The sequence below is a fragment of the Nyctereutes procyonoides genome, unplaced genomic scaffold, assembly GCF_905146905.1.
Source record: "Nyctereutes procyonoides isolate TBG_1078 unplaced genomic scaffold, NYPRO_anot_genome, whole genome shotgun sequence".
Classification (NCBI taxonomy): domain Eukaryota; kingdom Metazoa; phylum Chordata; class Mammalia; order Carnivora; family Canidae; genus Nyctereutes; species Nyctereutes procyonoides.
The window spans coordinates 33,720,375-33,734,152 of record NW_026575139.1 but is presented as its reverse complement, the minus strand read 5'-3'; the positions used below and the strand labels follow the sequence as shown (position 1 = coordinate 33,734,152).

Genomic DNA, 13,778 nt, shown 5'->3' with positions numbered 1-13,778 from the left:
AGATGGTGTTGCTTGCTGCCCAGGAACACTGTTCTTCAGGAAGGCTTATGTGATGCTGGAAGTGTTCTTCTGGCTCATGCCTGGCCTGGCCTTGAACAGTATTCACATAGCCATAATGGAAGTGCCATGTGTTGTTTTCAGGTCTGTGGGTCAACCCTGTAAGAGACTGATGTGGAAAGGCTGGAAATGTTAACAGATTTGGCCATACAAGAGGGGGATGCTGCAGTGTAGAAGGGGAGAGGACACATGTTTCAGTTCACAGAGGAATATTTACCTCTCGTTTCTTTTTCCTCCTAGATTGCCTCTCTTCAAGATGCTGCTCCAAACATTTGGCCAATGTGCATTCAGGCCGACTGTTGGTTAGGAAGTGTGGGGAAGTCGAGAGAAGTCAACCCCTGCCCTGAAGATCTTAGGAAGTAAAGAGCAAGAATTCCCCCAGAAGCCTCTCTTTGGTCTTAATCCCCACCATCATGTATAAATTCACATAAATCATGCACAAGTCTACTTACTTTATTGAAGTGCCACAGAATAAAAGGAAATGATTTTGCGATCTGGATGTTTAAATATAAATTCTAGCATTCACAGACTGCTGCAGTATCTCTGCTATCCTGTGTGAGCCCATTTGTCGGCAGAGCCCGGGACCAAAGAAGCAAGTTGCAAGATGTACTTTATGACACTGTTGTGTTTAAAAGGGTAAATGGCACATGCTTGCAGATTTCTGGGAGGACACATCATCAGGGGATCTCCTGATGGGGTTGAAGGGGGAAGTAGGGTATAGAGAATGTGCCTTTTTATCATATACCTTTCTATATTGTTTTTTTTTTTTTTTTAACCGGAGAAAGTATTGCTTATACAAGTTTTTATCCTGAACTTCCTTGGAATTCCGTTTCTGTCATAGCTTTAGCTCCGTTTATTTTTAGTTCTCAGGAAGGATGGTCATAAAGCACTAACTGTAGGTAAACCTTACCTGCTCTGTTGGATCAGCAAATATTTATTGAGCTGTGCCTGGGCTCCACCCCTCCCTCCAGAATGTTTTTTTTTTCCCTGAAATGTTCTCCCTTCTCTTCTTGTTCTTTAGCTTCTGTCTCTCTTTCTCTCCTATTCTTTGCTTCCTCTTCCCCTTTGTCTTCCTACATTGGATCCTTCCAGAAGCTGCATCCCCACTGATGCCAGTGTAAACACTACTGGTATCAGTGGAGCAGTATTTTTCCCCATGTCCTTGGTTTTATTATATTTAATTCCCTATATTCACCTCAGTGTTCCAATACAGTTTGCCATCCAAAGAAGTGATGGCGGTGCTGTGGGGGCATATGGCAAAGGAGTCCCAAGTGCAGAGCCCCAGCTTCACCATGTTTTGTGCTGTGCCTGGCACATTGTACACAGGTTCCAAAGCATCATGCGGGCCCAGTCTACACAGAGTTCACTGTTTTTCATGTTTTTGTAAATGTCCTGTAAGACCTCATCTGGAATGGGACTTGCCGGGAATTTATTTTATAAATAAGGGAAGAAAGCAGTCTGTGGTCAGACATGGTGACTTAAAGATCATCTTAAAGCATTCAGGCTTCCTAGTATCCCCAAAAGCCATGTAGGCTTACATCTTTAAGACTGATAAGGAATAGTGAACACAATTGGGGGGAGAGGGTGACTGGAGTTTTATAAACCACATAATAAGTAATGCAAATTGTTTTTACTAGATACTGCTTGGAATGAATAGACTATCACTAATGCAAGAATTTCCCTAAGTAGGAGTAAAATAGGTCTTCAGTAAAAATTCAAATGGTACAAGTTGCTTTTTCCATCGGGCATTATATCTTGGAGATCTTACTACATGAGCAGTTTGAGATTCACCTTGTTTCCTATGGCCGTGTAGTATTTAAACCATCCTCTGTCAATGGACACTTAACATTGTTTCATGGTTTTTGCTATTACAAATGAGAGAGCACTGAATATTCTCTTATATATCAGTGCAGTTTGTGTAGAAGCATCTGTTGGATAAAAAATTAGGAATGGAATTGCTTAAAAATGACCTTTAGCTTCAAAATGAGAGGTAGCCTTTGGCTAGAAATAGGTAGAGATAAATTATAGTGAAACAAATTTGTAAATTAGGTTTCAATCTCCATTTTACAGAAAGGCAAATTCCAGAATTGCACTGCTGTTGCCTACCAGATGAACTTGTTAAAGTCCTCTGACTCCAAAGCTTTTGCTGTTTACCAACATTCTGCATGTCAGAGCTGTTCCTAGAAGCCAGCCCCTGCCAAGTGGCACAGAAATGGACCTCCCCTTAATGACAGGTGGAAAACTCTGCCCATTTCACTTCCCTCCAGAAGGAAGGGATGATAACAGGTGACAGAGAAGAGGGAAAAAATAAAGAGGTTAGGAACGGTGCTGAGCGATTATTGATACCATGGGTTTTGTGGAACTGATTCTTCAATCTCTGATTAAGAAGTGTGATAGAGAGGCACCTGGCTGACTCAGTTGGTGGAGCATGTGACTCTTGGTCTCAGGGTTAGGAGTTTGAACCCCATGGTGGAAGTAGAGATTACTTAAAAAAAATAAAAGTGTGATGAAGAGATGGCATGAAGGATTAAAAAAATAACTGCAGGCTAACTGAAGACATGAATTCAAGACCTACAGAAACAGTAGTGCTTGGGGTACATATTAGTATGTATTGCCAAGCAAGGTCCAGTGCCTTTACCTTGGGGGTAGGAGCCCTTAGAGATCACTGGCCTCCCTATTGCCATTCTTAACCCTTCTCTGGGCCACCAATGCTTTCCCTCCCCATTATTTTTAATGTTACCGATAAACAGATTGGGCTCTCTATTCTGCACTTCAGAGGCTGTTGCCATGCACTGAAGATATATATATATAAACTCTTAATTCAGAAGAGGCAGCATTTGTGTGCTGCCAAGTAAAGCAGATTACAACAGAACCACTGTTTGTGTTCACTGGTACAATCCTGATGGTGCCTAGGAACATCAAAATACCAGAAAATGAGCCACAAGTTCATTTAATGCTGTACCAGGGAAGGGGATGGAGGGCTTATTCCCAGAAGGTTTCTAAAATATAAGAATTATTACTAAGGAGTTATAAATCATTTTTGGTAGCTACAGGCCCAGGCCAGGGGTGTATGGGACCAGGATGGGAGAAATCCCATGATCAGTTGAGATTAGTTAAACATGCAAGTTATTCTACTGGCACAGTGTCTGGTGATATTAACAAGATAAACTGTAGGTAGGATAATTTCTCATCAGATTGGGGAAATATATTTATAGCCTGTTTCTCATTATATAATCAAAAGCTACTGATGGAGTAGCAGACAATAATATGGGTAATAGCTTACTGTCATTTAAGTGAGTTCAGGGATGACAGGTTTCTTTCATGCATGAAGTACTGGATACATTTCTTAAAACTCAGATGTGGCATCCAATTCTAGTCATACCCTAAGGAAAAATCACAGTGCAGTATTTCATTTATAGTACTATATTCTTTGTGAGTGAGTGTGTGTCGCTGTGTGTGGTGGAGGTTGCAAATGAGTTGGAATATACCTTAAAGAAATCTTCCCTTCAAACCCAAAATCAGTTTACCTCTTAGCTCTTCATCACCCTTCCGTTCCCTTTCATTAGTCCTTTAAAAAAAAAAAAAGGCGGAATAAGATCTACAAGTCTATTATCTTAACCTGTTCATTGTCTCATTTCCAACTCCTGCCTAAGAGAGCTGTTCTACCCCTGTCTTCATCTGGATAAGCTCATCTTACTTTTGCCTGAAATTGTTGCAAACTCCAAGATCTAGTAGATTTGGAAAGACCTGGATCTCAGTGAGTGATAGCATCTCAATTAGTCATGAGTGGCATGGGTTTCTTTTGGCTTATTTAAAGTTCACAAGTGTCAGTGAGCAGGGTGAGCAACCCATCTGGGCATATAAATGAACAGACTGTGGTGTTTGCTGACCACACAAAGATAGACTGAATTAATTACAACTTAGGCAGATGCTTAGGGATTTCCGTTTTACAGCTCTGGTCTCTGACTTTACCTGCATATTTAAGACCCTGACAGCTTAGATTCAGCTTTGCTATTGTGTCCTAATGGTTCTTCCTTAAATCTCAGAGCTGCATTATCTCACAAAGGTAAAATATATTCCTGGAAAAACATCCAAAAGCAAATAACTGAGATTTGCTTCCCCAAAGGTCATGATCCTACCAAAGAAAGGAGGTAAGTACAAATGCTTTGTGGTAATTCTTTGCTCCGCCTTAATAGGTTCTTCATCCGGATGGTGTGCCTGGGAGGGCTCCAGGAGGAGCCAACTGCGCAACCTCAGCCTCAACCTCAGGGGGACCTCAGAGCGGGAACTCCCAGCAAGGCCCTGGTATGTAATGTTGACCCGGAAGCATGCCACCTCAGCCCTCAGCCACACTTTGGTTAATGAAACCAATGGGTTATGTGTAGAAGTAAATGCTTACGGTGCTTTTCACTGTGGCTAGCAACTTGTTTAGATAAAGCTCAGAAAATGTATGGAAATACACAACCTAGCCGTCCAGGCAGGCGGGAGGATCGATGTTGCCTGTGCCCTTCGCTCTGGTTGGGGCTGGAATTGAGAGAAGAGCCCACCTCCTGTTTCCCACCCCACCCCCACCCCACCCCGCTTAGTGGAGAGGGAGAAGACTAAGCAGACACTGGAAACGCGTCAGGTGCAGAAGGTGGGTGGGGCTGCGGTCCTGGGCCCTTCTGACCTCCGCGCACAGGCCGCACACCTCGACGTGCCGCCTACGCTAGGGCCTCTGAGAGTATCTGTCCCCGCACCATGACACCGCGACATCCAAAGCCACTCCTGGGGAAGTTTCTGTCTGTTTCAATTTCTATATGCAGTTTTCTCCCCGAACGAGCTTTCACTCTGCACAGTTTTTAACCATGCTTTTAAAATGCATCTGTCGTGTCTAAATATTCGGCGTGTTGGAGGGAAAGGGGGCTTAAATGGGAGCGCCCACAATTTAAAGCCAGGTTTTGCTATTTTCCGTCTCAGTCTGCGGACCCCCCGGCCCGGCTGCCAGCGCTCCCGTGGGGCGGTCCGCGCGCGGGGCGGGGCGCGGGGGCCGGGAGTGCCCGGGGCGCCCCCACGCCGCGGGGCCGGCCGCTCGCAGGCAGCGCCCCGCCCCCCGCGCCCCGCGCCGCCCCCCGCCCCGCGCGCCTCCGAGCCGCGGGCTGTGGCTCCCCGCGCGCTGGGCAGGGGGCGCCGCGGGCTGCGGTCCCGCCGCGGAGGGCTGCTCGCTGCGGGAGCGACGGGCTCCCTGGGCGCCCGGCCTCGCGAGCGGCCCCCCCGCCCTCGGCAGCAGGGTCTCCGGGGACCCCGGCGCCCGCGGGTAAGCAGGGAGGACAGCGGGGGGGCGGGGGCGGGGTGTGGGTCCGTGCGGGGTGGGGTGGGGTGGGCTGGCCGCCGGGGGCGCGGTGGGCGGGGGATGCCCGCGGGGCGCCCGCAGTCCCGGCCCGGCGGGGGTGAGGACCGGGCGGGGGGGGGGGGGGAGGGCTCCCGGCAGCGTGGGCGGGCACGGCTCTTCCTCCCCCCCTCGAGGACTGTGATTGGGGTTCCTGGCGCCTGGAGTGGTGCAGCTCGCCGCGGCCCGAAGCGGGGCTCCCCGCCCTGCGTCCTCGGAGCTGGCCCCGCGCTCCGGCCGCGGTGACAGCGGGGCTTCACCATCGCCGCGGCGACGACAGCACCTGCGGGCCAAGGAGGACCCTTTACAGCTAACACCCTGCAAAGTCTTTACGTCCGCAGGTTGTATTTTCCCCTTTACGGGGAGGGGGGTGGGGGGTGGGGGGTGCTAGGGTTTTGTTCGGCTATTTGTTTTATTTCTACCGTGATAGACATTCAGAAGGGAGCTGCTCAAGCTGTTGTCTTTGGGCGATCCAGATTAACTTCGGCCGGTGCCAGCCCAAACGTGATCTGATTTCGGTATTTCTGTGGTACAGCCTCGGGTCGGTAGGGACCCAGGTGCTGAGAACTCCGAGACGGGAGAAGACCCAGAGCGAGCTGTGGTCAGCTCTGGTTCTAGAGCTTATGAAAGCCTTACACGAGGAGGGACGCTGTGCAATGTTCATATGTTAGCTCCCCCGCTGTTCTAGGAGGACTTTGTCCTTCTGTCAGGGGCACAGAGTATGCGACTCCCAACCCAAAGGAATATTTACTTAGATTGTAAACTGATTTTCAGAGCTCCAGTTGCTTCTGTGGTTCATACAGTCAAGAGCTACCCAAATAAACCTTCAGGGCTGAAGGATTTACACAAAAACGGAAGAGTCCCCTTGCTTATTGTAGGACCTCCAGCAACAAAAATTAATACAGCTTCTGTTAGATCACCACCTCACTCACATCTGTGTTCATTGGTGCTGTCATACTGTTCTGTGGATTAATTTTATGTTTATATATATCTAATCAGTTTGCCAGTTGCTGGCTTATCCATTATATTTGGCTTTCAAATTAGTTCCAAAGCCAAGAACAAAAGATAAAGAATTTCAAAAGCTTGATTTTAAAATAGCAAGAATTCGGTCTAATGTTGGTTCAATTATGAGTTGATGGGCTGCATGATGGTTAATTATTTAATATTTAAATTTTTGACTAGTGAATCTAGTGCAGATTAGTATCTCTGAACGATTCATTTTTCTGATAAAACTCTGATGCCCACTTTCAGAGCATGGGCTTCAGAAACAGGCAATTTGATTGAATCCGATCTCTGTTACCTACTAGCTGTGTAATCTCAGGCAATTTGCTTAATCTCTATGCCTCAGTTTCTTCCTCTGTAAATAGTGATACCACCACCTACTCATTTTGTAGTATTGTGGGGAAGATTAGAGATGTATGTAAAAGTGCTTCGCATTTCTTAATGCATAGGAGTTGCTCAATATACGTCAGCTATTATTATCATTCACTCCTACTGACCTTCAACTATGTGCTCATTATGGAAAATATTTGAACAGTCTATGCTTACGGAAAAAAAATGTCAAAATTATACAACTAAATTTAAGAGGGGAGAATGACAGTGATGTTAAATTTCCCAGCGTATGTATGAAAAGTAGCACCTCTCTGATGGAACACACATTTTTAGAACAGAAACCTTATGGTATAATGGAAAGAACACTGGAGAGTCAGTCTTCAGTTCTAACTCTGGCTATGACCTTATCTAACTGTATGGCTTTAGGCTCTCCAGCTACCCACTCTGGAGCTCAGCTGCTTCATCTGGCTGGACTCGAATGATCTCTAAGATCCTTTGTGGCTGCAGAATTCTTTATTGCATGTAATAAAAATCACCCTAGCTTGCTTACCGCCTTGCTCTGTTTTGTTATGGTCGTTTGTTAACTTGAATCTGAGTCATAAACATCTATAAAGATAGCACAGTGAAAGAACTGATAATCAGATTTGCAAATAATCCAAGTTGAAGTTTAAACAAAGAGAACAACGCAAAATAGATTCACATTGAGATCTTTTTGATATTTTTTATTCTGTAGTCAGTAGGTTATTAGATGGGAAGCGTGCCTGATAGCATCATATATATTCAACTGAAATCTTTCTATAGAAAACAGTTGGCTGATGGCAAAATAAAATACCACTCTCTTTTCTTTCATCAGGTTGATCCTTAAAAAAAAAAAAAAAATCTATCCAGTAAAGGGCTTTCATGAAGAAATTAAAGAGAGAAATTACAAGTAAGAGAGAAACTAGGAATTATACGCTGGAGAAACCACCACCTAAAATAACTGTATGGAGTAAGACACAAAGAGTGAATACATCTGAAAGAATTTTTACTTACTATGATATTTTCTGCCCACTTTTTCATCGTAAAGACTGCTAAGGAAGAGAGAATATAGTTTTCTAGAGAAAGAACAAGTGTAATGTAAAAATGGAGACCACAGTTTCTGAAATTCAAGTTGAAAGCAAGGATGAGAAGAGACCAACAGAAGTTAGTCCTCAAGATGAGAGGCAAGAGGAAAGAGCATCAGTGCTTTGCTTCAAGAGAAGAAAGAAAGCAACCAAAGCAATGAAGCCCAAGGCTAGCTCTGAAGCTGCTGGGGCAGCAATGAAGTGTCCACCAGAAGCAGGAGCTTCCGATCAGCCACAGCCCCCAGGGGGTGCCTGGGCCTCAATCAAACGTCTTGTAACACGCAGGAAAAGGTCAGAATCTTCAAAGCAGCAAAAGCTCTTTGAGGCTAAAGTACAACCTGAAATCAGTGCTGAGGACGCGGATCTTTCTAAGAAAAAGGCAAAATCCGGACTTAAGATTCCTTGCATAAAATTCTCAAAAGGAGAGAAAAGAAGTAATCATTCCAGAATTATAGAAGACTCAGACTGCAGCATCAGAGTCCAGGGAGAGGCTGAACATTTGGATACAAAAACTGCAGCCCAATCAGATGACCAGGCAACAAAGACCAAGTTGCCCCAGGATGTAAGTAAAGAGGTCTCACGGAAAGGAGGTGATGAGATCTGTGAACCAAAGGTGAGCAACAGCACAACTACACCTGGAGAAAAAGTGATTTCAGTAGAACTTGGGTTAGATACCAGGCATTCTGCTGTTCACCCAGGAACTCTAATCCTTGAAGGAGATACTGAAACGATTGAGGAAAAACAGAGTGTTCAACCCCCACAAGCAAGTGCACTTGAAACTTCAGAAACAGAACAGCCACCAGTGGTTTCCGATGTTCTTCCATCACCTACAATCCCAGATCAGCAAATTGTGGAAGAAGCTAGAAGCAATATCCTAGAAAGTGAACCAAATTGGGAAGAGCACGAAAGTAGAGAAATTGTAGCCGAGGAGAGTGAGCCTAAAGATACTGAACTGAGCCAGGAATCTGAGCTGAGAGAAAATGAGGTCACTGCAGAGAAACCCAAACCAGAAGAAAGCAAAAGAATGGAGCCAATTGCTATTATTATTACAGACACTGAAATCAGTGAATTTGATGTTAAGAAATCTAAAAATGTCCCTAAGCAATTCTTAATTTCTATTGAAAATGAGCAAGTAGGGGTTTTTGCTAATGATAGTGGTTTTGAGGGTAGAACTTCAGAACAGTATGAAACACTCTTAATAGAAACAGCTTCTTCTCTTGTTAAGAATGCTATCCAATTGTCTGTAGAACAGCTGGTTAATGAAATGGCCTCTGATGATAATAAAATGAACAATCTTCTACAGTGACTTAATTTCCAGATCATGAGAGGAAAAGAAAAAAGGCTTAATGCTAATTATTATACATATTTGTGGCATTTCTTAATCAGTTACAAATGAGAGGTTTATCATCTGTGGAACTTAAAGGTACAGTTCCAGCCCAAAAATGCTAAAGAATTAAGTTTATAAAACTCTCCTACTACTGAAATGCAGTCACTTCTGGATTAGAGGAAGTCAGTACAGATTGCGATGGAAGTGACATACAGGGAGTTGCTAAAATGACATGTGGCAGTTGGGGTGCTTGGGGGAAAGAAGCTGTATTTATTGAGCACTATGATATACCAGAAACTCTTTAATATTATCTGATGTCAAAAGCCCGGTTTCCTTTTGATAGTTCAATCCTGTATATAGGTTAACATCACATTCGATTTTCAAAGCTTTTTTTTTTTTTACAGTGCACTTTTACGTTTAAAATGGTGAATAAGGTAAGCTATTTTTGTGAATGTGTGATTTACAGTTGTTACACTCATAGGCAGTAGTCTTACCTCGAAAAAAAATTGCCTTTTCCTAATTTCAGCAGAATGTGCATATTTGAATTAAACATGAGTGTTTTTCTAGTCTTGCTTAAATACAATACAAAAGCCATTCACAATTTATTTCAAATAATTACCAAGTGCAAAGGTGTGGAAATAGGCAGTGCATTTTCTCTCTCCATCTTTCTTCTGCCTCAAACAGACCTGTCAAATCTATTTCTACATGGGGTCATCTGCCGAAAAGTTAAAAAACGAAACTCAAAAAACTAAACAACAGCAACAGCAAAAACAAGAAGAGTGAAATACTGTTTCTCATCCAGGAGAAGCAAACTGCCCGAGTAACAAATTATCACAGATAACATAGGATTCATCTTGCAGGATTGCTTCTCTAGAGACCACAAATTTTCCACCTCTCCTCAAGGAGGGAATTCACAGCCGGCCCAGCAGTAAAAGTCCTAGGAAATCATAATAACTTAGTGCAAATATTACTCATTTTTGAAAAAGAATGAGCCAAGTTCATAGTTGAATAAAAAGTGAAACGTTATTGCTAAAGCACATTATATTTTAATGTCAGTATTCTCTCATTGTGCCTATGTGTCAGGAGACACCTGTAACAAACATTTTACATGTATTTTGAAAATTAACTTTTTCATCAGTATTTTCAATCCAGCTAATCCCTTACCAAAAAAAAAAAAAAAAAAACTTAATATAACAATGAGAAGGGCTTATTTGCATTTTATCTGGTCACTTAAATCATCAATCTCATCAATAATGACCTTTTTTTTTTTTTGAAAAAAGAAAAGTAAATCCATTTCAATATTTCCTTGTGTGAAATGGCCATAATACTACAACACACTTCCCTACCTCACAGGTAAAGATCCAAATCGTATAGTCCACACTGTCTAAACTGAGGGACAATGCTGCTCTGACAGTATATGAAGTATAGAGCTTTCCACTTGAGTTGCAAGATATTTATTAAAGAGTATTTGTATATTCTTGGAGAAAAGAGTGTACATTAGATGACTGTAAATGATCTGGTGACTTCTTACATTTTTTACGGATTATGTATAGAAAGTATATGCTAATTTGTCCTATAGAACCTTCACTTGCTGTGAGTAAGTGCATCTTAAGACCTTTGGCAGAAAAACCTAATCTGACTTTGGAACCGAACCAAATAATGGATATGATTAGCAAGATTCTTTGCTAAAGTGCAAAATTATTCCCCCAGACTTTTCTACCTTCATGCCTATAAACTTGGGAGGATAAACCCACAAAAATCCTTCAATTTAGCAACACAAAAGTGGATTTTCAAAACATATGACCCAAGAAATGAATTTTAGTTGTACAATATTTAAACATTAAAAAAAGACTGCTAGGTCATTCTCCCTAAAAATACTCTTAATTCACTATATGTGGTGCTAATGGACTTGGATGGCTACCAGCAAATATCATATCATATATAAAAGTGAACAATTTTTTAAAAGCTGATCAAAGTTGGTGCATTTTACAGTGTTTTAAGGAATCCTATCTTCATTTATTGCAAGAATGACTCAAGCCAATACACTTGCATTGTAAGTTTTTTAGTAATCTCTCATGAATGAAAACAAAGTATAGCACTTATCAGTGATTAAAATATTTTGGAAGAATTAGGCATATTTGGGAGTTTTAAAAACAGATATGAGATAAATATGTGTAATTAATTATTTTTGTTAAGAAAACAACTCTCTCTAGTCCTGGGTTTCTACTTTTTTTTCCACTATGGTTTGATATATATTTTTGGTTAGAATGTATTATAATTGACTGTTTTTGTGATAAAATGTGTACTCTACTTGCATTCATTCCTAACTGGTTCCTTCTTAATCTTTTCTATTGAGAATATCTGGTGGATTAAATAAATAGGTTCCAGTCTCAAAAAGGAATCCAGAAATTAATTGGTCTCAATCTGAGTATACCTGCCACATGGCCAAATCCTATTAAAGTGAACTCTAAGGTGATCTAAATTGTTTTGTTATAGAAATAAGCAGGAATCAGATAACTTGGAAGCCTCTTATAAAATAGGTTTCATTTCAATAATATTTATTTTAAGCAATTGGACCTTAAATGCAAGGCATTAAATGAATATAAATAGGTCCCTATTCAGTTCCTACCCATTTGACATGATTAAAATGATCATTTAAAAGGTAATTTAATAATACCACATTAATTTTCATTTAAATTTGCTGTGATAAATGCTGCCCTTTGAACTCAATTTACAAGGTGAGTTGCTTTATTGGATACTTGTTAATTTTTTCAGCATATTATCTTCTTCCTTTTAAGAGTTAAGTATTATTCACTTTGCTTTACAACCCAGTGAATATGAAAACCCTCTTCTATTTTATGGAGCACTATTCACTTAACATTTTCTCAAAGTACTTTATAGGATATAAAAATAGTACTGGGTAACATTTAAGTAAAGGTAGCAGAAAACAAAAGAACTTTCAAACAGAAATCATGTTCCCTGCCACCTCCTCCACCTCAAAGAATAATAAGCATGTGGCACAAATGGAATTCTTCAGAAAAGCTGCCTGCATAATTTTCTTTCAAGGTAATGCATATGACAGTATGAAGTTTGTAATGGTCTTAATTAATGGTCCACTATTTAGTGGAATCAAAGAAACTGATTTATTTCTGAGAGATCATCTTATTTCACCAGTGTCTGTAAAAAGCCTTACTGCTTAAGGTTGTTAAAGATACGGGGTATGGGAGGGCACCAGTCAAATCTGGCTTCTGCATGCAATCCAGAGTTAACTTCATAAATGTTTAACTTCAAGTTGCCTTATTTTTTATAGTTAAAGAGTTAATTTGCGGGGGGGGGGGGTTTGCAGCAGAATTTTTAAAATAATTGCTAAGCTTTAGAATCCCATTGTTTGGAAAATCCTTTTAATGTCAACTTGATGCAGATCTATAGAGTCTTCTAATTTTATCTGATACTCAATACATCAGGGGTTGATTTTTCTGCCTGCCATTTCTATATTTTTTAAAAGTCGTTGTTTATGGTTTCAGGTTCTTTAGGTTCAAATTCCTATGATGTTTATCATGTAACATAAGGTTTCTTATACAGAATTCAAAATTTTAATAGTACATTTTGTGGTACAGTTTTGAAAAAAAAATTCTTGTAATCCTTATTTAGTTACAAAAATCAAACAGAAGGAAGCTACATAAAATTTAGATGTCCTGATTAAATTCAGTTTGATTCAACATGTGTTGAGTATAACATATGCCCAACACTGTTTGTAAAGGAGACAGGCTTCCAGCCCTCCAAGAGCTCAAGCTAGGGAACAGCAACCAGAGGAACTGGGACAGTGATTAAGGCAAAGAGCCAAAGCAGTGCAGGATCATAGTGCCATAGAGGGGACAATAAAGAGAGAGTGGTTAATTTGTCCATTGTGGGGAGGTGGGCAGTTTGAAAGCATCCAAATGCAGAGCAATTTGAAAGCATTGTTTCTAAATAGTTAAACAGTTATGTTCATTATGATTTGTGAACAGGTGCAGAAAAAAAGCCTGCATAATGTTACATATTTATAGTAGTTCTTTGTCTGTAAAAATGTTAAGTGGATGAGCTATTATGAAAGTAAAAATTCCATTTTGTAATTTCTCATTAAAGTTAGTACTATATGACTGGATCAGATGCTAATATTTAAGAAATACTCTGTAGAAAAAGGCTTCAACTGAATTAATATATGTATGACTCAATATAGAATAAATATTGTAGTGGCTCATGTTTATTTTATTTATGTAAATCTTTTAAGAGAAAGGTGGCATATTTCCTAAAAGTATAAAGATCACACTGATGAAACTGTTGAGTTAGCACTACCAAAGATTTCTGCTCTGCTGATTGGGTGTTAGACTTTACAATGACATGCCTAGAAGAGCGCACTTCCAGCAAAGAAAAACACAAATACCTTGAATTCAATTTCAATGAAATGTCTATCCACCTACAGGGCATTTCTGACTTTGATGCCATCTATAAATTTGACAGAAGTGTACTTGTTTTCATCATCTCTTGCTATACTCATTAGTTGTCTTTTCTACATTATATTAACCTATCAATTGTTAGTAATTTTTTTTTA

The 13,778-nt window shown here is 40.9% G+C and overlaps 2 protein-coding genes across 5 annotated transcripts in view; both read left to right on the top strand.

Annotated features, from left to right (window-relative positions):
- MTHFD1 (methylenetetrahydrofolate dehydrogenase, cyclohydrolase and formyltetrahydrofolate synthetase 1) overlaps positions 1–550 on the top strand; it is a 57,468-nt gene extending 56,918 nt beyond the window's left edge. For both annotated transcript variants that reach the window (XM_055303798.1, XM_055303797.1), the window contains one exon: positions 298–550. In XM_055303798.1, coding sequence (XP_055159773.1) covers positions 298–420 — 123 coding nt within the window. In that variant the 3' untranslated portion in view covers positions 421–550. The remainder of the gene's footprint in view (positions 1–297) is intronic.
- Positions 551–568: 18 nt separating this feature from the next.
- On the top strand, positions 569–13,433 carry AKAP5 (A-kinase anchoring protein 5). Of its 3 annotated transcripts, XM_055303804.1 has the most exons (3): positions 569–693; positions 4,254–4,362; positions 7,611–13,433. In XM_055303804.1, the coding sequence occupies exon 3, from the start codon at positions 7,880–7,882 to the stop codon at positions 9,164–9,166; it is 1,287 nt and encodes a 428-aa protein (XP_055159779.1). In that variant the 5' UTR covers positions 569–693; positions 4,254–4,362; positions 7,611–7,879; the 3' UTR covers positions 9,167–13,433. The 3 variants fall into 3 exon arrangements, with proteins under 3 accessions (XP_055159779.1, XP_055159781.1, XP_055159782.1); XM_055303806.1 differs by lacking the exons at positions 569–693; positions 4,254–4,362 and adding an exon at positions 5,196–5,353; XM_055303807.1 differs by lacking the exons at positions 569–693; positions 4,254–4,362 and adding an exon at positions 5,559–5,766.
- The last annotated feature ends 345 nt before the right edge of the window (positions 13,434–13,778 follow it).

Excerpts from the sequence above, each read along its gene's own strand:
- AKAP5 (XM_055303804.1), top strand. The coding sequence starts at position 7,880 with ATGGAGACCACAGTTTCTGAAATTCAAGTTGAAAGCAAGGATGAGAAG.